This window comes from Pongo abelii, chromosome 1, assembly GCF_028885655.2.
Source record: "Pongo abelii isolate AG06213 chromosome 1, NHGRI_mPonAbe1-v2.0_pri, whole genome shotgun sequence".
Classification (NCBI taxonomy): domain Eukaryota; kingdom Metazoa; phylum Chordata; class Mammalia; order Primates; family Hominidae; genus Pongo; species Pongo abelii.
The window spans coordinates 77,645,096-77,667,452 of NC_071985.2; the positions used below are offsets into that span (position 1 = coordinate 77,645,096).

The 22,357-nt window shown below is 36.9% G+C and overlaps 2 protein-coding genes across 6 annotated transcripts in view; both read right to left on the reverse strand.

The window, feature by feature from the left end:
* C1H1orf105 (chromosome 1 C1orf105 homolog) overlaps positions 1-3,137 on the reverse strand; it is a 48,041-nt gene extending 44,904 nt beyond the window's left edge. The window contains exon 1 of the mRNA XM_002809793.4: positions 2,875-3,137. Coding sequence (XP_002809839.1) covers positions 2,875-2,895 — 21 coding nt within the window. The 5' untranslated portion in view covers positions 2,896-3,137. The remainder of the gene's footprint in view (positions 1-2,874) is intronic.
* Positions 3,138-5,310: 2,173 nt separating this feature from the next.
* The window catches only part of DNM3 (dynamin 3), a 577,169-nt gene continuing 560,122 nt past the window's right edge, over positions 5,311-22,357 (reverse strand). For 3 of the 5 annotated variants that reach the window (XM_024249215.3, XM_024249213.3, XM_063726449.1), the window contains one exon: positions 5,311-15,836. In XM_024249215.3, coding sequence (XP_024104983.2) covers positions 15,767-15,836 — 70 coding nt within the window. In that variant the 3' untranslated portion in view covers positions 5,311-15,766. The remainder of the gene's footprint in view (positions 15,837-22,357) is intronic. The other 2 variants (XM_024249216.3, XM_054525302.2) reach the window with 1 other exon arrangement.

The following is a 22,357-nucleotide window of genomic DNA, read 5'->3' on the forward strand; positions in this document are numbered from 1 at the left end:
ATTTCCTCAAAACAGCTATTTTGAATTCCCTTGTCTGAAAGGTCACATATCTCTGTCTCTTCAGTATTGGTCACTGATGTCTTATTTAGTTTGTTTGGTAAGGTCATGTTTTCCTGGATGGTCCTGTGCTTGTGGATGCTTGTTGATGTCTGGTCTGGGCTTGTTTGTACCTGTCCTTCTTGGGAATGTTTTCCAGGTATTTGAAGGGACTTGGGTGTTATGATCTAAGTTTTTGGCCACTGCAGCCATATCAGCATTAAGGGGTACCCCAAGCCCAGTAACGCTGTGGCTCTTGCAGACTCACAGAGGTACCACCTTCGTGGTCCTAGATAATATCCAGAATAATTCTCTGGATTACCAGGCAGAGACTCTTGTTCTCTTCCTTTACTTTTTCCCAAAGAAACAGAGTCTCTCTTTCTGTGCTGAGCTGACTGGAGCTAGGGGAGGGGTGATACAAGCACCCCTGTGGCCACCACTACTGGGACTGCCCTGGATCAGACCTGAAGCAAGCATAGCACTGGGTCTTACCCAAGGCCCACTGTAACTATTACCTGGCTACCATCTATGTTCGCTCAAGGCTCTAGGGCGCTGCAATCAGCAGGTGGCAAAACCAGCAAGGCTGTGTCCTTTCCTTCAGGGGCTCAAGTTCCCCTGGGCCCTGGGTGAGTCCAGAGATGCTGTCTGGGAGTCAGGGCCTGGAGTTGGAAACTTTAAAAATCTACCTGGTTTTGTATTCTACTGTGGCTGACCTGGCACCCGAATCACTGAAGTCCTTCCCACCCTTTCCTGCCCTTCCCCAGGCAAAGGAGTTTCTCCTCGTGTCCAACACCACCACAGGCCCATGAGGAGTACTGCCGGGATACTGCCAATGTTCACTTAAGGCCCAAGGGCTCTTCTGCCAGCATGTGTTGGATGCTGCCAGGAAAGTGACTTACCCTTCAGGGCAGTGGGCTCCTCTCTGGCCCTGAATAGGTCCAGAGATGCCATCCAAGAGCCAAGACTGGAAATCAGGGACCCAAAGAGCTGGCTTGGTGCTCTTTCCCACTGTGGCTAAGCTGGTACCTAAGCTCAAGACAGAGTCCCCTTTATTCTTCCCTCTGTTCTTCTCAAGCAGAAGTGGTCTCTCCTCATAGCCACCAGACCTGTGAATGTGCTGGGTCACATGTGAAGCCAGTGCATTTCAAAGTCTCAGCTGAGGCCTATGGTATGTACTACTTGGCTACTGCTACTGATTTTTCAGGGTCCAAAGGCTCTTTATTCAGCATGTGATGAAATCTGCCAAGACTGAGTCCTTCCCTTCAAGGCAGTGAGTTCCCTTTTGGCCCAGGGTATATCTAGAAATGTCATCCAAGAGCTAGGGCCTGCAATGAGTGCCTCAGGATTTTGTCCAGTACCTATCCTACTCTGGCTGAACTGGTATCCAAGTTGCAAGACAAAGTCCTTTTCACTCTTCCTTCTTCTCTCCTCAAGCAAAGGAAGGAGTCCCTTTTGGAGCCATAAGCTATGTTGCCTGGGGTTGGGGGAGGGGTGCTGTAAGCACTTACTTAGCCATCCTGGCTGGTGTCTTACTAAATCGTGCGCTCCCCAGTCCACTGGCTCAGAGCGCAGCACAGCCTAGGACTTGCCTGGGTATTGCAGTTGTTGTGGCCCAGACAGGCTTTCAAGTTTATTTAGGACCTCAGAGCACTTTAGCCCATGGTGGTGGAGGTAGTCGAAACTCAGTTTCTGAAACCTGGGATGGGCAATTCTCCTCTGGCTAGGGGTGGTCTAAATGGTCCCTCCATTGGCAACAGCTAAGTTCTGCCCAGTATTGGCAGCACTGAATTCTAGAGTCCCACAATCGCTGTGCCCTCCCTCCAAGTGCACAGATTCTCTCTCCACACTATGTGGCTGCTGCCAGGGGATGGGGGAGGGGTGGTGCCAGCAATTCAAGATTGTCTTTCTTACCTTCTTCAGTGCTTCTTTCAACAATACGAAGTTAAAACCAGGTACTGTGGTCACTTTGTGATCACTGATTTTTGGTTCTTATGAAGGTGCTTTTTTGTGTAGATAGTTGTTAAATTTGATGTTCGTGCATGGAGAACAATCAGTGGAGGCTTCTGTTTGGCCATCTTGCTCTGTGTCCTCCCCAACTTAGGATATTTTTACTTTATCATGGGTTCATCAGGGTATTGCATGCATTTTTGACTTACAATATTTTCAACTTGTGGTGGTTTATTGAGATGTAACCCTATCATAAGTCAAGGAGCACCTGTACTATGGTAATAGAGACAGCTAGTATATCCCTTTAAATAGGAAACACAGTGTTATAAGCTCAATGTGATTTATTCAGATTTAGACCCTAGTAATTATAAAAGTCTATACAAGTTTTTTTTTTTCTTTCTCAGCAATCTTAACTTCCTGTGACTGAGGTTCATTGTTTAAAAATGCATTCACAGTTGAGAAGGTTTACTTCAGAATCTCAGGGAACTGCACTAAAGAATCTGGTATCAATTTTCTGAGGATTTAAAAAAATTATACTTAATGCTGAGTTATAAAAGATGTTGGCAAGTACAACATTTTTTTCAAACTTTAGGATAAAGAGCATTGAAATTTATCATGCCCCCTGAGTTATAAAAGATGTTGGCAAGTACAACATTTTTTTCAAACTTTAGGATAAAGAGCATTGAAATTTATCATGCCCCCAACCCATTAAAATTATCTTCACCTGTAACTGAACATCAGATGTTATTTCCTTACCTCCTTGTGGCTTTCAACTTCTAGGATGTCTGTTGAAACACCCCTCAATGTTTATGTGGCTTCCAAGGCATACAAACATTTGCCAGGGAAACCCCATGAGGAAAGAATTGGAAGTTTCATTTATTTTTTTCCTACCTTTAGTTCTCTTTTTTCCATCTTTCAGATCTTTAGATGTTCTGAGTTTTTCTAGCTGGAGACTGGGGAAACCTAGCTCCCCTCACTGTGGCCAGTGGAAGATTGCTGTGGAGAACCTGAATCCAAAGTGTTTTTTGTTAGGAGACAAAGGCCAGTTTACAGTTTTGATACCAGTATGCCTTTTTCTCTACCAACACCTGTGTGATTTACATCTTGAATCATATAATTCCATTCAGAATGAAAAGTTCAGTTTCTGATTGGCTGAAATGAGTTCTAGTATTCCTTTCTTTGTTAGAAGTCAAAATCACAATGTTCTGGAACATTAGCATGTGTTGGGTAAAGTTGATAACAGGACACTAAAACTCAGATAGCTGGTTCAGTACTGAAGTCAGAACAGTTCTCCCTGGAAAGACAACCAAACTTTTCTCTTATTGTAGCACTACATTGTAATTGCTTATTTAGCTATTTTGTAAGCTACTTTTATTCTGTTACTTCTCTGGTATTCCCAGGGTCCAGGACATTATCATGAATTCAAGAAATGTTTGATGCATAAATAAAGGAATGAAAATATATAAGGAATATTATGTTTACTAAAGGCATAATAGTTTGGCTCTTCCTGACTATCCTGAGTTATGATCAACTCTGAAAAAGGGAGTAATTTTTTAACCTTATTAAACATAGCAGGGTGGAGGTGGAGGTAAGAAGAGTTGGGGGAAGGGTACATTATGAGACATAGAAATACTATTTACTAAATACATATTAACAAATCTTAGCATAATTTAATTTTACTCCAGGCTGCCCCCCTATCCCTTTCCCCTGCCCTCTTTTTTCTTGCCTATAGAATGTAAGGAAGGGAACACACTTCTTTGTTAAGGAAAACTGAGTAAGGTTGTCATTTCATTCTGTTATGACTGGAGTTTTTCCTTCTCATCGTTCATGAGGTCAATTTAAGTTTTATACATCGAAACTGTGTAACACTGCATATAAAAATAAGTCCATGTTTAAGACAAAGTGAAAAAGTACCAAACACTTTTAAAAAATGAATTGAAGAAAACCTCCTCTTTGACAACTTCGGTTTTTATTTGGGGAGGTGGTATGAAATCATCTAGATACATTTTTGTCTATTGGAATGAAGAATGCTATCCACTAAGAATATTGATTTAAAAATCAAATGCCTGGACGGGAGGGGAAGGAAAGGACAAAAGACTGCATGCTGTTTGCTATTTTGCATCAAGTCACCTCCTTCCTGCTACACATGAGCTTCAGTTGATGCCTTGGTTTGGAGCCTTTGAACTTTCTTAGTTATCAGTGATTTTAAATGGTAGTCACTGGACCGGGGATACAATTAAAATAATGTAACATGCCATATGAACATTTTAAACCAAGAAACTGATTTTTCATTTTTGAGGAGTGGAGAACTCAGTCCTTAAAAAAATTTGTGGTCCAAAGAAAGAGCATTACTAATGAGGACTCTCCCTTTTACAACTGGGGGTTACTGCCCACATCTTCCAAATACCTCCTTTGCCAGGGCTTGCCTAGGTCAGATGTGAAGTAAATAGAATTGATGAATGATTTTTTTGACTCTCTTGTCATGTAGTTTTCTATCATCTTAATATGCTGAAGGGGAGCACATTCAGAAGTGATCTCATTTGAGAAGGACTACTTTCAAGCTCTATTTTAGGCCACATAAATTTTCAAAAAATAAAATTCTGAATTAAATCTTAAACCTTTGGGAAGGCTTCAGATCACATATTTGGTGGAATGTACTATATTACCTAAATAATAAACATTTTATTTGGATACATCTTTGGGATGCTTGTTAAAAAATTATAGATTAAAATTTTAGTGTTAGAATTACCATTTGAGGATAGAGGAATAAAAAGTTCTCTTTTCCTTCAAACTTATATGGACTCCATTTTTCTAGTGCTTTACTGACATCATGAAGGGTCTTTCTTCTCGAGGTGGCAACATTTCCTTGCCTTGTACTTTTATTCTGAATGATGTGGTTTTTCTCCCTTAAATTTGCCATATAGAATTTATGAGGTTTATGTGTTTTAGCTCTACAGTTTCTTCTATGATCTTACATTTTATCTCCCATAAGAGTGTTTAGAAAAACAATAAAAATAGGAAAAAACATTTTGGTGCAATAATAAGTAAAAATGGGATTCCTGGAGGTGGACTGGAATTATTTAGTCTTCTGTGTTTTTTTCTAGACATCCATAAATTTTCTTTTTATTCTTCTATTGGACAGAAATTTCACTTGAAGGTAGATTATTAGTCTCTACCAAAGACCATCTTAAATCACAATACTTTAAGAACTTTTGAATTAAGCTCCTTAGATGAACACATAATATATTCACCTTACCTTGTTTTAGTTGAAACAAATTCTTTTTTAAATTTAGGTCTTCTTTAAAAAAAGAAACAGAACACACTTCATTTTTATATAGAATAAACTTTGTTTTTATTATAGACATGGATGAAAAATAAAAGTTTTTATGTACATACAACATATAGTGCAAATGAAAAGCTTTTAAATACCATGGATAGACATGTTGTTGGAAACAAAAGGAGATGAATGATGGGGGTTAAGATGGTCGTCCTGGAACTGCAGGAGGGGGTCGCCTAGTAAAAACAAAACAAAACAAAATAACAAAAAGAAAGACACAGATGCAGAGGAAGAAAACAATGTTTAAATTATAAAATAAACCCAAATAATAGCATGCAAAAATAGCTCACAAAAGTCAAATTCAAATCACACACAAAAACATGCAGACATGCAAAGGAATTGAAGGGACATCACATAGCTAAGTTAGCAGTTCCCAGGACTTTTCCTGGCTACTAGTGATGTTCTAGGTATGAGCCATTTGAGCTCACTCAAAAAGCTTCTTATTTTGCACCATGGAATGATAAATCCATGCACTCTTATTCAGGAGAACTGGGACTAGGCCCTGAGCCAGATACCTTTATAACTTGTATATTTGATTTTCAACCCTGATTTTGTGAAACTCAGTTATTTCCAAAGATTTCAATGAATGTTGTGAAATCTCCATAAAGGGAGAGGGAGTTGATATAGCCAATGGCAGGTTAAATTTTTTTTTAAGTGAGGTAAATTAGAAGGTGTCAAGGGATCAAATGAGCAATGTAATCACAATGCAGAGAATGCCAGAGGTTGATCTCAGAAAAAAAGGATTTGCAAATAAGAATTTGCTCCAGGTGAGTAGTCCTGGTATGTAATAGCCTGGATTCAGGCCTAGGGAAACTAGGAGGCAAGGTCTGGTCCATGGCAACCCCAGGATTTTCTAGGATTTCCCTCTGTCTAAGAGCTAGGTATAACTGTAATTCTGATTTATTCTGAAGTGGGCCCCAGGTAAATGAAATCTGGTCTGCTGGATCTTTCTCCATTTCCCTAGGCTGGCTTGCATTTCATCAGACCTACGGATAATGAAGTGAGGGTCCAAGTTGTGCTTCATTTAACATCAGCCTTTCTTGTGTTCAGCAGGGAGATGATTTGCAGCTAGAGAAAATACAGTAAACTCTACATTGCAATGAACAGCTTTGTAAGTAGGAAAACAGCAGGCCAAATAAAGCTTTCCCTCTAGTTTCTGGCAGAAGTCTACACTTTAATTTCCCCTTTCTAACCAAACCATTAATGAACTCAACATTATAGCAAGCTGTAGAATGGTGAGATTATCTCAAGACCCTACTCTCTTTGACTTCTTATCCAGGTGTTCAACAACATACTCAGTTCCATCTTATTCTTGTTACACTTCAGTGAGTGGAGTAATGAAGTCTATAAACAAAAACAAAAACAGAAAAACTTCTTTTTCATTTTCTATGAGATGTTAGTGGAGCCAAACTGACTGGTCTATTTCTGGGCAGTGGTAAAAAATGATCCTACCTTCCCCAAAGTCCAAAATCAATTTTTCTTCAGTCCAGTTTAAGCTGACTACACTAAAGAGGCCTCCCATCCATTTAAATGATGGAGAACTTGTTATTGGTACCTAACCTTTCAACTTCAGGGCCGGGGCAGGGGCTAGGGAGGTCTGCAAGGCTTTAGCTTTAGAGATCCAGGTAATGGGTATCCCTGGTGTTTTCATGAAGAAAGTGTAATTAAATTTCTGTCGAGCTCAATGAGATTTATCACCTGCCCAGAAAACAGAAACTATTTTCGAGTTCTGAGGGGGCTTTAGAACACTTTAATTACCTCAGCAGGGTGGGGAGGTGGGCCATTAAACTGAACAGCAAGTCCACAGTGCTGAAGCAACATTCTGTTAGCATATGCCAAAACACTTTCCTGTTTGAGCTAGTTTGGTGTTCTGATCCAGAAACAGGATCAGAAACTTTATGTCTTGGAATATATTCCACTGACAGCTAGAATGTTTGCTTGAAACATCAGGGTGACGTTTATATCCTCAGACAGCTTTTTCTTTTCATCTTCACTTTACTGTATCTACCCTTCCTGTCATTGCTGAAAAAGCATTGTTGTTGATGATACCATTTACTGGGTCAAAATTAGTTCTTTTGAGGATATGGGCAGTTGGGGTTTTTGCTCTTTCTTTTGCATAATTTTTATATTACTTATACAGTGCCGAAATGCTTAAAGGCAAGTGCTGCAAATATTTGGGCTTTTTACATGTAGAGCTACAAAGGTACCTCATACAATTGCCACTCCCATATGAAAGTTGCAGTACTAAACTGGAATACTGAGTTGCTAACAAATTCTTAAGCTCACCATCCTAGTATTCAACATATAAGCAAATTTGCCTAATCAAGACTATAATTTCAGGTTATATTTTCTTAAGCATTCTGAAAAATAACTTCAAAGCAGCATGTTTTGGCCAAAACAGGTAAAGGAGATTGGAAAAGTTGTATCTGGAACATGGGTGTAATTTATATATGAAAGACTCAATTATTAACAAGAATGATGAATTACCCACATTCTTTTGGCTCTATGTCAACACTGCAATTTGGTCTTATGGTGACATTCCTCTGGCCAGATCTCTGAGGAGGTCTTCCTTATAGCTTTTTTCTTTTCTGTTAAAATCTCACAAAAAAGGCCCGGTGCAGTGGCTTATGCCTGTAATCCCAGCACTTTGGGAAGCTGAGGCGGATGGATCACTTGAGGTCAGGAGTTCGAGACCTGCCTGGCCAATGTGGTGAAATGCCGTCTCTACTAAAAATGCAAAAATTAGCCAGGCATGGTGGCACATGCCTGTAATCCTAGCTGCTGGGGAGGCTGAGGCATAAGAATCACTTGAACTTGGGAGGCAGAGGTTGCAGTGAGCCAAGATCACACCACTGCATTGCAGCCTGGGCAACAGAGTGAGACTCTGTCCCAAAACAAAAAACAACAACAAAAAGAAACTCACAAAAAATGCTCTGTTTGCTTTCTTTGCCCGTAATTTAGGTAAGTTAATAACCCAGAGCAGTGAGTGAGCCTGAAGGCTTGGGAAAGGGAGGAAAGAAAGGCAATAGGAATAGGTATTCTTCAACATTCTTCTCTGATGATTAATCTTAAATCAACCTGGATCCCTTCCTTCACAATAATCTCATGGAGGTAATTTAAAGAATCCCTTTTTTGGAGAATCAGAGAGAAAAGGTAAGGTATAAAATTATCTGAATCCTACGTAAGTCTCATTAAGACTCAATGCATGTATGTCTCTAAACTGCTTTTGTGCTACCTGTTCCAGTGTGACTTTCCTCCTTAAGAGTCAGATACTCCTTTGACAAAGTACCAGAGCTCCAGATGAATTGCCCTTAGTTGAGAGCTCTTGTTGCTCTTACATTTGGTCTTTTTCTTTTTTAAGAGATGGTGGGGTCCCATTCCGCTCCTCAGGCTGGAATGCAGTGGCACGATCACAGTTCATTGCAGTCTCAAACTCTTGGGCTCAAGTGATCCTCCTGTCTCAGCCTCCCCGGTAGATGGAACTACAGTCATGAGCCACCATGTCCAGCTAATTAAAACCAACTTTTTTTTTTTTAGAGATGAGGTCTTGCTGTGTTGCCAATCCGGTATCAAACTCTTGGGCTGAACTGATCCTCCTGCCTCAGCCTCCTGAGTAGTACATTTGATTTTATCATCCAACTTTTTGTTCGTGAGAGTCTGTACTGAGGAAATCACACTCAATGTCTTTTCCTTTGGCTTAAAGCCACTGAAGCAGTCTCCTAAGGCATGTGCCTCAGGACATTAGTTCCTTGAGATGTTCTATGGTCAAATAAGTCTGAGAAATATGTAGACATTACTCATCTCTTGGAGATTCACAATGCGGTCTGATTTTAAGGCTTCTGTGAAGTCTTTCAATAAAGAAACATTTGATTTTTAGTCATTTCTCGAGCATATTTCGCCAAAAAACCCTTGGTGTATGTGTATGTAAAACTTACTTATTAAGATTTCATGGAATGCACTTTGAGAAATTTTGAATTAAGGTTGTAGTTTTAGCCAATATCTCTTGTATGTATTCTAATTATTAGGCTGCCATAATGTAAAATAATACTAGTAACAGGTCTGAAAAGTGGCTATGCCAGGTGTGTGTTGAAGTGCTTGGAAGCAAAGTTTGAGGTCAATCTAAACCAAATACCAAACACGTTTCTCAGTATGAAATTTAAGGTCCCATCAGAAAAACAAAAATCTTGGAAACAGATTGAGCATATGTTTACACCAATGCCAGAGCTATTTAAAACACAAATGGAAAATTGCCAAATAGTTACAATAAGTTTGTTTTTGGAAATTACCTTTAGAAACTATTCTGAATATATGATTAACATACTTCAAAATCATGCAGTTAAAACAAAACAAACAAACAAACAGAACACAAGTATACAGCATGATTCACATCCAGAATCTTTCTTTCAGTAAGAAGCTTCCTTTGAAGGCACAGATGTTCCACTCATGGAAAATGTATAGATATGAGAAAGAAATTCCACAGGAAAGAGTAAATTAACACAACAATCTGTCCAGTTCATCTTTTCACAATGAGCACGCCCTGATCGCAGAAAGAAAATAAACCAACATCTCTCTCCTCCTATCCCCTTCTTGTCTTCTGCATTTAGATGGCACAATCTGGGAATATGTCAATTGATAAGGGACTTGTCATCAAAACTCTTGTAATAGAGAGTCTTCCTCTATTCTCTGGAAACTCAAAATTAGGACAAAGTTGTGTCATTCTTTCATTTTCTGAATACATTCTCTTAAAACTGGGGAAACTGGGCCAGGTGCGGTGGCTCACGCCTGTAATCCCAGCACTTTGGGAAGCCGAGGTGGGCGGATCACGAGGTCAAGAGATCGAGACCATCCTGGCTAACATGGTGAAACCCCGTCTCTACTAAATTACAAAAAAAAATTAATTAGCCGGGTGTGGTGGTGGGTGCCTGTAGTCCCAGCTCCTCGGGAGGCTGAGGCAGGAGAATGGCGTGAACCCGGGAGGCGGAGTTTGCAGTGAGCCGAGATAGCGCCACTGAACTTCAGCCTGGGCAAGAGCGAGACTCCGTCTCAAAAACAAACAAACAACAAACAACAAAAAACTGGGGAAACTGAAAGGGGCAAATTGTCCTGTCTATGCCCAGTGAACAAATAACAGAGGCTAATTGTTGGGTCAGGAGCTCAAATATTTGCTATAAGAAATGCCTTCTGTGGACCTAACATTTGGGCACACCATCTTTCCTCCTTCCACTTCCCAGAATTTTTAAAATAAATGCTTCATTTTCAACAGCAAACTGTCATGGTGCTTCTTGGTAACTATCACATCATACCCTCCTGCTAAGGTTTGTGTTCGTCAGTCGATTCCAATAATGACATCAAATCAGAAACACAATGTCTCCCACTCTTCTGCCTCTGATTTATCCAATTTGTTCCCTTTAAAAATCCCATCTTTCTCCAAATTAATGACAGAAATGCAAAATGCTGTCATTCTTTACTTTGGTAACTCTGGGACAATTTAATCAAAAGAGCTATAAATATTTAGAAGTCTCAGGTATTACTGAAAGGCATAGACATGACTCAAATATATACAAGAATGAGGAAAAGGGGTCCTTCAAATGTTATAGTTTATTTCAGCTTCAGAAATACAGCTTCACATTTTCACAATAGGTACATATGACCTTCAAGAATGATACAGGCCTTGAGATTTTTCTTCAAAAATTCCATTCTAAGAGTCCATATATCAGCATTAAGAAATCCTGAAAGTGCCAAGAAGACAGTGGAAAGTATCCAGCTCATATTAATTAAAGAATCAGCAGAGAAGACAAGATTTTACTTCTGTATATTCCTTCTTCAAACAAAGCAAAAGAAAAATTTGACCCAAAAAAGGGAAAGTAAAAATAGACAAGCAAGCAAAACAAAGGCTGTACATAGGAAATATAACACAAATCAAGTAGTAGTGGTGGAATTACTGGTTGGAGGGAATAATTTTTAACAAACTGGTAGCAGACAAGGCAAGAGGTTAGACAGAGTAATTTTTGTCATAATTTTAAAACATTTCATAATGAGCGAAGTTTAAGGAATTCAAGAGTAAAAATTAAAAAGAGATTAATGACTTAAGTTGAGCCATGTGTGAAACCTCCAACCAGAGGTGAGAAGTCTCACCAATATACCAGTATGAAACAGGTCTTAAGACAAACACTCCTCTTTGAGTTTCCTTTCTCTTGCTCTCACACATACACACACTCTTACATATATACAAAGACACACACACACACAAATAGCAGTGCATATATTACATACGCTTCAAAAATATTCTTAAGGTTTCACCTACACAGCACCACATAATTTTAAACATACCAATTAGACAGGATGAGTAAGAATATCTAGAAGACTCATTTGAGCTTTTTAGAATGTATAATGAGTGATCTGGTGAACTAATAATCATTTCTCCAAAATCATCTAGATTCATTTACATTAAACTCTGAGCTTACAGCTAGTAGTCTTCTAATTGAAATGATACAAAACTCATGGCTTAAGTCTCATACACTATCTTCTTTCATGAGTTCAACAGTTAGAGACCTATTAGGCTTTATTCTTCATTCTGAGGAGATTCTTGTCACTTTCAAATAATTATGCCATTTGCCAAATCAAAAATGTTTACCTGAAAAAGTGGATGACCTACCTCCAAGGTATTAGATAGCTTCTCCCTTATATTTTCAGCAAATTTACTCAGAAAAATCCACTACTTTAATGTTGCTATGTCCCTTTTTTTTTACTTCTACCATAGAGGAAAAATGACTGTGTATATCAACTTAGCTTTTTAAGATTCAGCTCAGCAATCCAAAAATAATTTATAATTCCAATTAGAGATCTTAAAGATAGGTCTCCAGAGGTTTTACTTCTTACCCAAAAATATTGTCAAAGGCAATTCCTTCTTAGAAGTGCTGTGGATTCAGATACAAATGTCTATGGACATTACCATGTTGTCATGGTAATTATGAGCTTTGTACCTCTCAAAATGACTACAATCTGGAGTTAGAAAATTTTGTATACCTCATATATGTTATGAGAAATGAACTATTGTTACCACGTGTTATGGCAGATCATCCAAAGCTATCTGTTGTATTATCACAGTTTAAAAAATATCCTGATACCACACATACTAAGTACATGTATACATAGGTATTTACAACCATACATATACATATATTTATATATATACACACAATGCACATACAATCACACTCATGCTTGTGGCATTTTAACGAGTATTTTTTAAACCTACCTACTCAAATGGACATAAAATACACATACTAACAGAAACATACTTACTAGGTATATACCATATACACAGAGACACATGCATAGAAAATGTGTTTGTACACAGAAAACATCAACATTTATCACATACTGGTATTAGGTCCCATTTCATATTTGAGAATTATGGCTACTGTCTATACTAAAAAGTCACAAAATTAATCTATGTGACCACTTTTTAATTCTAAGTTGAGAAGGCTTATAGTTACATCACAGGAACTGGTTTCATTAATATACTTTAGAATAAAGTGAGTTTGTATTGGAACAAATAGGAAATTTGCTAATAAACAGGCCCTACTGCTCGTCTATGTTATAAAACACGGCTAAAAGCAATATTCAGACGAGTAACCTTGGTAGATGTTTTTTAGAAATGCAATATACTTGTTCTAAATCAATACTATTTCAATAATCTGTCCATAATTGAGTAAATGGTTATTCCAATTAGTCAATATGCATGCAAGATTTAGCATGTGACAATAAAACTATATTTACCTATCAAATAAACATTTACAGTTTATTTTCCCAAATCCTAAAAACACTGATTTTTAAAATTATGCTAGACATGATAGAGCTACATCTATTGTGTTTACAATATCAGAGCAATCAGTTAAGAGGAAATTACACAAAAGATTAGAAATGGTATGGGAAACAGAAAACTCATTAAGCTACATTCCCATCTTAAGGCCTGGTGTGCATGCTGCACGTCAAACTATGTACATCCTAGAGTTTCAGACTTCATTCAACATTGGCATCTCCTTTTAGCAGAATACAAACCCTTTGGGAAATGAGATTCATACTAATAATATGACATAGTACTGCAGCAAATTAAAAATATTCTCCAATGTCACTGCTGAAATTCTAGGGTAGGCTGGGTTCTATTAGAAATAACTTAGGAGTAAAGAACAAAAATGTACCCACAAAGGTAGACAATTGGGGCAGTACAACTGTGGGACTATAATCTAAAAGCAAGTGCCAAAGATGACAAATGCCATTGTTTATTACTGCCTAAGATCAGTGGAAGGAAAATTGGAAAAAAAATCTCCAATTTTTTTTGACATGGTTTGTGCTGATCTAAAAACACACCAGTGGTTATTCACAATATTTTCCTTTAACAGAAGGAAAATTTTGAAATACAGCAAAACACAAAACCACATTTAGCACAAAGCCAAACCCTGAAGTATATAATCCGTTAGCTGCCTATTTTAGAGAATTCAAAGGAAGAAGCAAAGGGAATCCTAAAAACAAGAAGTTTTATAAAAAGATCTCACTGAAGATTATTTGTTTTACTATGGATGTTTGCTTAACAGTTTTCCATTTAGCTGAGACACTATTTTAAAAATGCAGTATGTATCTTGCACATTGGTTCCATTCACAAAGAGTTAACTTTTTTTCCCCCAGTTTGGGGTTTGGGGTGAGATATGAGAGGATTTAGGATTGTGATGTTTTTATACAATCACTGGTAACCTTAAAAGTCGAAATGATCTTTATGTAAATCTTGTATTTTCTGATTTTTACCAACTATAAATGGGTTAGCTGTAAGCCTTTAGAATAAGTTCAATACAATGGCACTCAACATGGCAAGTTCTCTTTTTAATAATGGTTAAAAGTTTTTACTTTATACTTTATGAGTATCTGCTCTGGGTATAAACTACACAGGAAATTAAAGTTAAGTTAACATACAAATCATGTTTGCTACTTTCAAAGGGAGACATTTCAGTTGGTGAAACCTGATTTACTTCTGTAGAATATGAAATAGTGTCATGGGACACCCCTACTCAGTGAATACTTGCTCTGCTGTCTGGGAACAGTTAGCACACAAAATTCCAGTTGGCTTCTGGCTGTTTCCTACATGTGAATCATCTGGTCCTAGGTAGTCCAAAACTTAGCCTCAAGACTGAACTATTAACCCCCAGGCTAAACTGTTCTGGTAAATTTTAGAAATCTTAAGAAATTGCAAATTTGCTTTAGATTTCAATGTTTCAATACCCTTTTCTGGAGTGACCTGGATAGGGACTTTGAAATACTACAACTGTAAAAGTGTGAGCTCTGCTCTTATCCCATGTCATTTCTACTGACTTTATTTTAGGAACCATTCTTTAAATGTGATTATCTCATAGCCTCAAGATTTATTAAGAAAGCCTAGAATGGATATAAAGTTACACTGAACCTGTTTCAAAGGTAGGATAAATTCTTACGTAACAAGATTACAAATTAGCATGTAAAGAGTGAATTTTTTTTCTCCAACCAAAATAATAATAGTAAAACTGGAGTTAGTATCAAAGTGTAGTTAGCTATGCCAAAAATTAGAGCAAATAGAAAAGTAAACATTCTCCATGTCAGCCTTCAATATAACCTACCATGAGGTGAATATAAGTAAAGACAGAAATTATATTTTTCCCAACACTTCTAGAGATGTGATATTTTGCTTCTTCCTTGAACTCTGAAACTAATTAGCCAAATTTATTGACTGATTAACAAAAAAAGAAGCTTTTATTCACTGTTGCATATGCTTCTAGCATGAAGCAAAACACATTGGAATGAGGAGAAGCTCTTTAGAGCAAACAGTGCAGACTTTTCCTTTGCAAACTACCTCGTGCTTCTGGAAAAGTTTATTCTTAAGGAGTCCTAATTTTAAAAAATCACTTCCTAGCAGTCTTATGAAATAAAAAGGAAGAAAAGAGGAGCTAAATAGGCAATTATGGAGTAGGTAGTAGCATTAATGGTAGACAACAGAATTACTGTCATCCTAAACAGAATGTGGGAAAATAAATATGTATGGCTTAGGTCTAAGCCCACTATCTCATATCTGAAGAATTATATTTAATGAGCTACCTGGTAGATAGCCTAGAAAACTTGTCCAAAGCAATTTCAAATATATGCCATGGTAGGCAAATGATCCCCAAAGTATAGGGCTGCTATACAAACCTACCTTGGTCAGTACAACATATAAAGCCTCTAAAGGTTAGCAGTTTTCGAGTCAAACCCCAAAGGTTTGACATACCATGAGCAATGAAGATGAGTGATGAATGCATTAGTAAAACTGGTTACTTGCCTACTGATGTCCACACATGCGACTACTCATGATTTACTGCGCTTATCAAATATGTTGCTTTCGCATAATTCATTAGTGATTAATTGCCATGCCAGACACTTCGTTTAGTCTAACAGAGAGGATTCTAGTGGGCGGATTATAGTGGGACGAGTTGGTGATGGGGGTGGTCTCCGGCTAGAAAGAGAGAAAGAGAAAGGTAAAGAAACAAGTAGAATATCTAGCAGAACGTTGTTCCAAGGACACTGAGAAAGAGCCATTACACACATGCTCATGCACATACAGGCCAGCAGAAGTGGTTACGATCTGTAATGATTTTAACATTGTCACCTTTCATTTATCTAGTAGTTTTAATGAAAATTACGTCTTTTTTCATGTGCAAATCTTTCTCAAAACTGAAGTCATTCCTTCCAATACTAATAAGAAATATGCAACTATTTGAAAGCCATCTGAAACATACTGCACATATCTTAGCCAATAGAATATAATAATTACATAGAATGAACTCAGGAACTAATAAGGTATATTGTTTCAGACAATGATAGCTTTTGAATTTTTATTTCTCACATATAATTTTCCTTTTCTTTTTCTTTCTTTCAGGGTATTAACTATCACTTCTCATTGCCTTTATAACTTTCTCCAATTTGTTCTATATTATGCTTGTAATTTGCAGAGCACTAAAAATCAGAAAAGCAAGTCTTTAGAGTTCTCTGTAGCAAGTGTAAATAGGCTCAGTGTGAGTGCCTGTTTAAATTGCAGGAGCTCTAGTTCCTATTTTGGGTCTTAAAGACTTTACTATTGGTAATAGTAGTATTACTCACTTTCTAGTTGGTAATAATGATGTTTCTGGTAGCTCAGTTTACTGAGCAAACATACTTTAAATAATGAAATATTACTGTATTTGAGATTCTCAACATTACTAAGTAATATTATTTATTACTTATTATATTATTTATTCCTCAAGCTTCTACCATTTATTTCCTAAATATATTAATAAGTTTTTCTAGTGTATTTGTGTACTTGACTTCATATATGGTATCTTGGGTAGTCATTTTTATGCCACCCCAAATTTGACAAAGTCTACAAATTGAAATGTTTCTTTTTGATAAAACTCTGCAACTAATTTTTTCAGAAAGACTCCTTCTGGAATTATAGTCATAAATTTTTCTTCTGTATTAGAAGCTCTAAATTGATCAAATTGAATGTCCTTTCTCAGGTATGAAGAAATGAAGTTAGAAAAATTTAAGAAAGCTATTATGAAATGTTGTTGAAAAATCATGGAACTATAAAATTAAATTACATGATCAAGGAAAAATCAAAGCAGAAGAGATATTGTTGATTAATGGTGAAAATATTAACTATTTAGGCACAAACTCATAGATATTAGTAGAGTTCCTTTTACCTCATGCACTTGAAAAATGTGTAAGAGGCTTCAAAGGAAATCTTTCTTTGGGGAGGTGCAAAGCACTGGAATTACAGGTGTGAGCCATGGTACCCAGCCTTATTTTCATTTAAAATGGCCATATATGTTTAACTTATGTCCTGAATCTTGAATCTACATAATTTTCTTCTTTGATATGAAGTTTCTGAAGGCCACAGGTCACACCCACTTAACTTGTTTCATACAGTGTTTAGCATGTTGTTACATGCAATTACATTCTCAATGTCATTTTGGTCATCTTCTGAGACTACTAACTAATCATTTAAGACTTACTTCAGTGAAGTCTTCCCTGACCTGCCTTCCCCTCTCCTGATACAGTTGATTGTATAGCATCTCAACAAATCTCTATTATTAGTCATCACACTGAACTCTAATTAGGCTTATATGTTATCTTCACTGATTAGAAATGAGCTGTCTCTTAATCATCTTCATGGAACTGTGGTATCTAGCTCACTGCTTGTCATTCAGTCACTGAATGTTTGATAACTGAATGAATGAAAGTTCCTCCTAGAATCAAGGAATAACTAATGAATGCTTGTGATATCCATTGGTCCTATAAATACAAGGATATTTGTGAGTAAATCATGGCCATGGCAAAAAAAAAAAAAAATAGTAGCTAAAGTGACATGTAGGATTGAGATCCTTGGTGACTCTAAAGTATCTAACTGCTCAGTTCTTTAGTAGATATTTGGAATAAATACCAAATAATAAGCCCCCTGCTCTCAGGGAGTTTGACAAATAATCATGTAACCTATGGAAATGTATTCTTAGCAATTAACCAGTTGGCTGGTGGGAGGAGAGAACTGGCCAGAATTTGAACTTTAAGGAGGGAAATTCTACCAGAAGTTTTGATAATGGAATTAATTAGGTGATTTCATTAAATAAAAAGTTGATTTTAGACTACAAATTCAGTGAGAAGTAGGATACAGCATGGCATGATGGATTGGAAATCGTTTCATGAATATGTGATAGCTTGGATCAAGGCTTGTAGCCAAGAGAGAAAGGAATGAAACTGACTTCTCTTTTGATCCTTTTGTTCTTGGCTTAACTGTTATTCCTCAGTCCTTCTGGACCATCCCATAATTTTCCCGACTTCCTCTGCCTTCCTCTATGACTTCATGTTTGTGTCTCTCATAGCATGTAACCCTACTTGTGATTATGTATTTATTTACTAGATTATTACCAGTGTCCCCCAAATAGATTCAAAATTCCTTGAGAAAAGAAACCACATATTTTGCATTTATTATGTGTATTCAGCATTTGGTACAATGTGATTAGAAAGCAGTGGTTAAGTATTTGTTGAATAATGTACAAATGAAGAAATGACTGAAAAGTGCTAAACAAGATGTTTAGCCGGGCTAGAGTTTAGGCTAGATCAAGGTGAGTAGGTCTAGTGAGGCCAAGGGTGCTACACTTTTAAGGCATTTGTCAGAAGCTTATATTTGAGACACTATGTTTACATAGAAAGAGTCCTGGATCAGAAGTTAGAAAATGTGGATTCTAGCTCCAGTTGCCAAATTGTACAATCAGACTAGATGATCTACGTCAAGACTTCCAGTTATATATTGCATAGATTATTTATTGAGCATCTAATATGTGGACTGCCTCATGCTACATGACTTTAAAGAGCTCAGCATCTATTCAGAAAGGAAGATGAGTGGAATAAAACAAATATGCAAGTAGCTTTATTATAGTACTCCATTTTAAGTGGAAAAATGGGGCAAAATTTTGTATTTAGGAGTCTGAGAATACACTCTGGGAAGTCTGAAAATACAATGTGGTCAAAGTGATGGCAAACATGATTGTAACTGCTGCATATAAAACTTGGAAGTAAGGGAATGTAGGTCTATAATGAGTGAAATTGGAACTTAAATGATGGCGATTGAAGGGAAAAAGTCAATGGTGTGGATAGAGAATAGAAAGACTTAAGTACTCTTATGGCACAGTAAATTCTCATTAATATCTGCTTTAATCCTTGGACCATGTGGCCGGGACAAGAGGACAATAGTAGTAGGCAATTGCAGAAAGAAGTCAAGACAGGAGATGAGGAGAACATATGGTTCTGCTATGTGCCAGGTCTATTGTTAGTCTTATTCACTACCATGTCCCATAACTTAGCATGGCCTGTGGTTCATAGTATTGTATTTTTTTCCAAATAAATCAGTCAATCAGGGTAACTTATTCATTATGAGTGCTTTAAGGATGTCCCTAGGGACATGCATTTAATAGGCACTGCATAGCTAGATGGTGAATTAATAATTAAAATAATAAAAGATAAAATGTTCATGTTCTCTCAAAGTAACTATGATATCTTGGAAATAAGCCTAGTTTCAGTTAAAGGAACCCATATATGTACTTAGTCATTAAAAATCCTAAAGAGCTCCTCACTAACCCTTGCAGAGGAAATAAACATTTTATTTATTTTTTTCTAAAACAGTAACAACAAAAATCTGTATATACAACTGTACTGGAAAGCAATTCAGGGTGAATTTTCTTAATATGTAATGCTAAGATGTTTGCCAACTTCAACACCAGAAAACATTTAAAGTTGACTGTTAAAGTTCATTTCATTGGTCCAGTTTCTAACCATTCAAAGAGTTTCCAAAGACATTCACCTCACAAGACAGTTTGTTTTGGGGAAAGCAAAGTTATTGTTTTGTACCAAATTTTCCTCAGTTGCTTTGTTTAGTGATGAGCTTCGTTAAGTAAGGCATTATATTGAAATGGATCATCTTGTATCACTTAGTGTTTATTGAAACACTATGTTGTATGTGGGCGGTTTATGGTTACATGGAAGAGCCATGTTTCTTCTTTCAAATCAAAGGGAAAGAAGTAATACTTGAAGTTGTATTTGTAGCTGCAGGGATGGACTGTTTGCAGTATTGTGGACAATGACAAATTTTGTAAGAAAGTCAAATGCTCATGCAGGGTGGGTGGCATTGTGGGGGAGAAACTGGCTTTACCGATAAGACAGAAGAATGCATCATTGTTTTCTTGCCTTATTTTATTGTCTTTTAAGAACAGAAGAACTAAAATTTCATCTGCTCTTCTTTGGATTAGCTGGTTCTGAGCGTTCATGATATGAGGCCCATTTTAACAGGAGTTAAGGGAGACCTCAATAGGGCAAACTGCTTTGCTGTATCAGTTTGTGGGGTGGGTGTGAAAACCACCTTTCCTCTAGCTTCTTGCTTCCAGCTAGCATAATACTTATTTGTGAAATGGACTGGTCTTTCTGTCCCTGCCCTTATTTCTTCATAGGATGGGAAGTAGGAATTATCTGACTGGCAAATTTGTAAGCCAGAATGGGCCTATGTAGTTCAGTCTTCTTCCTTTCCTATGCTTGCACTAAGATCTCATGACTTTCAGTGCAGAATTCTTTCTATTGGGCAGTTAGATTGATATGCTCTAGGCAGTGGTTCTCAAATTGGACCTTGCATCAGAGTTCCCTGGAAGCCTTGTTAAAACACAGGTTGCTGGGTGCCACCCAACATTTCTAATGTGGTGGGATATTTCTAACAAGTTCCCAGATGCTGCTGGTTCTGGGACTATGCTTTGAAACCACTGTTCAGTAAAAAAAAGATTTTTACTTTGCTTTATTAGCAACTCAATTTACTTGCCAGATAAAGTAAAAACAAAAAGAGAAAGTGCTGGAAATCTTAAGAAGGATGAAGAAATGGTTGTAGAAACACTTTGATACCTTTAGGAATTAGACTTAAGCACAGGTGAAAGCAGTTTTAGCCTTATGTTATAAAGACCAAGATACTGTACTATAGTGTTTGTTGTCGTTGTTGTTAGTCATTATCAGAAGAATAACTACTACTTGCTTAGGGAAGCTTGTATTTACTTATGAAAACAAATAGAAGGTAAGCATCTCTGTGCATTCCAAATTCTAATCTTTGGAGAGGGTAGGATTGAAGTCCAACGTAAGTAGTTAGGTGGACCCAAATTAAAAGAAAGCCTTCAAAAAGATATACAAAGACTGACATTTTTAGAGAAGATATCTGCTTAAAAGGATAGTTATTTGCATAAAAAGGATATGCAGTAGCTTCTTTTACATTGCAAGTTTTACTTGTAAATTATAATTGAAAGTTTAAAATATAACTGTCTCAAAATTTAGTTTACATACATCTAGGATCATGGGAGAGTTATACATCCCAGGTTTCCAAGGGCCACTAGAATCTAATATCAACTTGCCTACCCTTTTTAAACTTATTTATGATAAAAAATGAAGGGTTTTAATCTACAAAAACCATTTTCTATGTTTTCGGGAATTGAAATGCTTTACTTCTCAATGACCCTCTTGAATCATTTAATGCTTGCATCATTTTTTTTTGAAGTTTGAGCTGTGCATGCATATCTTATCATCTGAACAACATTCAAAACTTTCTATGAACCAAGATTACTCCTACAACTCTTGCAGCTTTCCACAGCACCTGCTGAGAGCACTATCCCAAGCGGTAGATCAATGAGTGTGAATGGGCCCAAAGATAAATCGGGTCGGAGCACACCTCTAGGTAAAATGGAAGGCAGCTGTGATGCAGGACCCCTACTTCTTCTTGTGAATGTCTGCTCTAAGAGAACAAATTTTGGGACACTGTATTTTAAATTTCAGCAATGTATTTGCACTCTACTTCTTATTTTGGGCATTTATTTAAAGTCAGAAAAATGCTATAACAGTCATGATTTTGTCCACATGGAAGATAATATTTTATAATTTACTGTAAGAAATACTATAGGGTGCTATTCAGCATATTTTTGGAATTTTTGGCTGTAGTAACAGAATGAGCCAATACTATCCAAGAATAGTTTACAGTAGATGCTGGAAAGAACACAGAACTTGGAGCCCACTTAAAGGATTTAAGGAATTCTCTAATATGATTCTTGCAGTGTATTAGAGCCAGCATTTCTTTCCCCTGTGAAAATGAACCCATGATTTTATAATGTATGTCATTGGGAAAATATGAATCAATTCATGGAATTTGAAATCAGAACATAGGGAGAAAAATAGTTCACAATTTTTTGATGATACAAACAGGTAATATCCTGTATAAATTAGCCTGTGACATAAATGGTAATATAATCTGCTTTGTCATACTTACTTTACATTGTCCTACATATCTGACTTGGATTTCACCCATAGGTATGGTGCCTAATATAGCCACTTCTGTGGTTGTGGCAAAAAAAGCAGCTTAAAGGATGATTTACCCACATTAACTCTCCTCAGTTTATGATTTGTAAAAAGAATTTTACAACATTC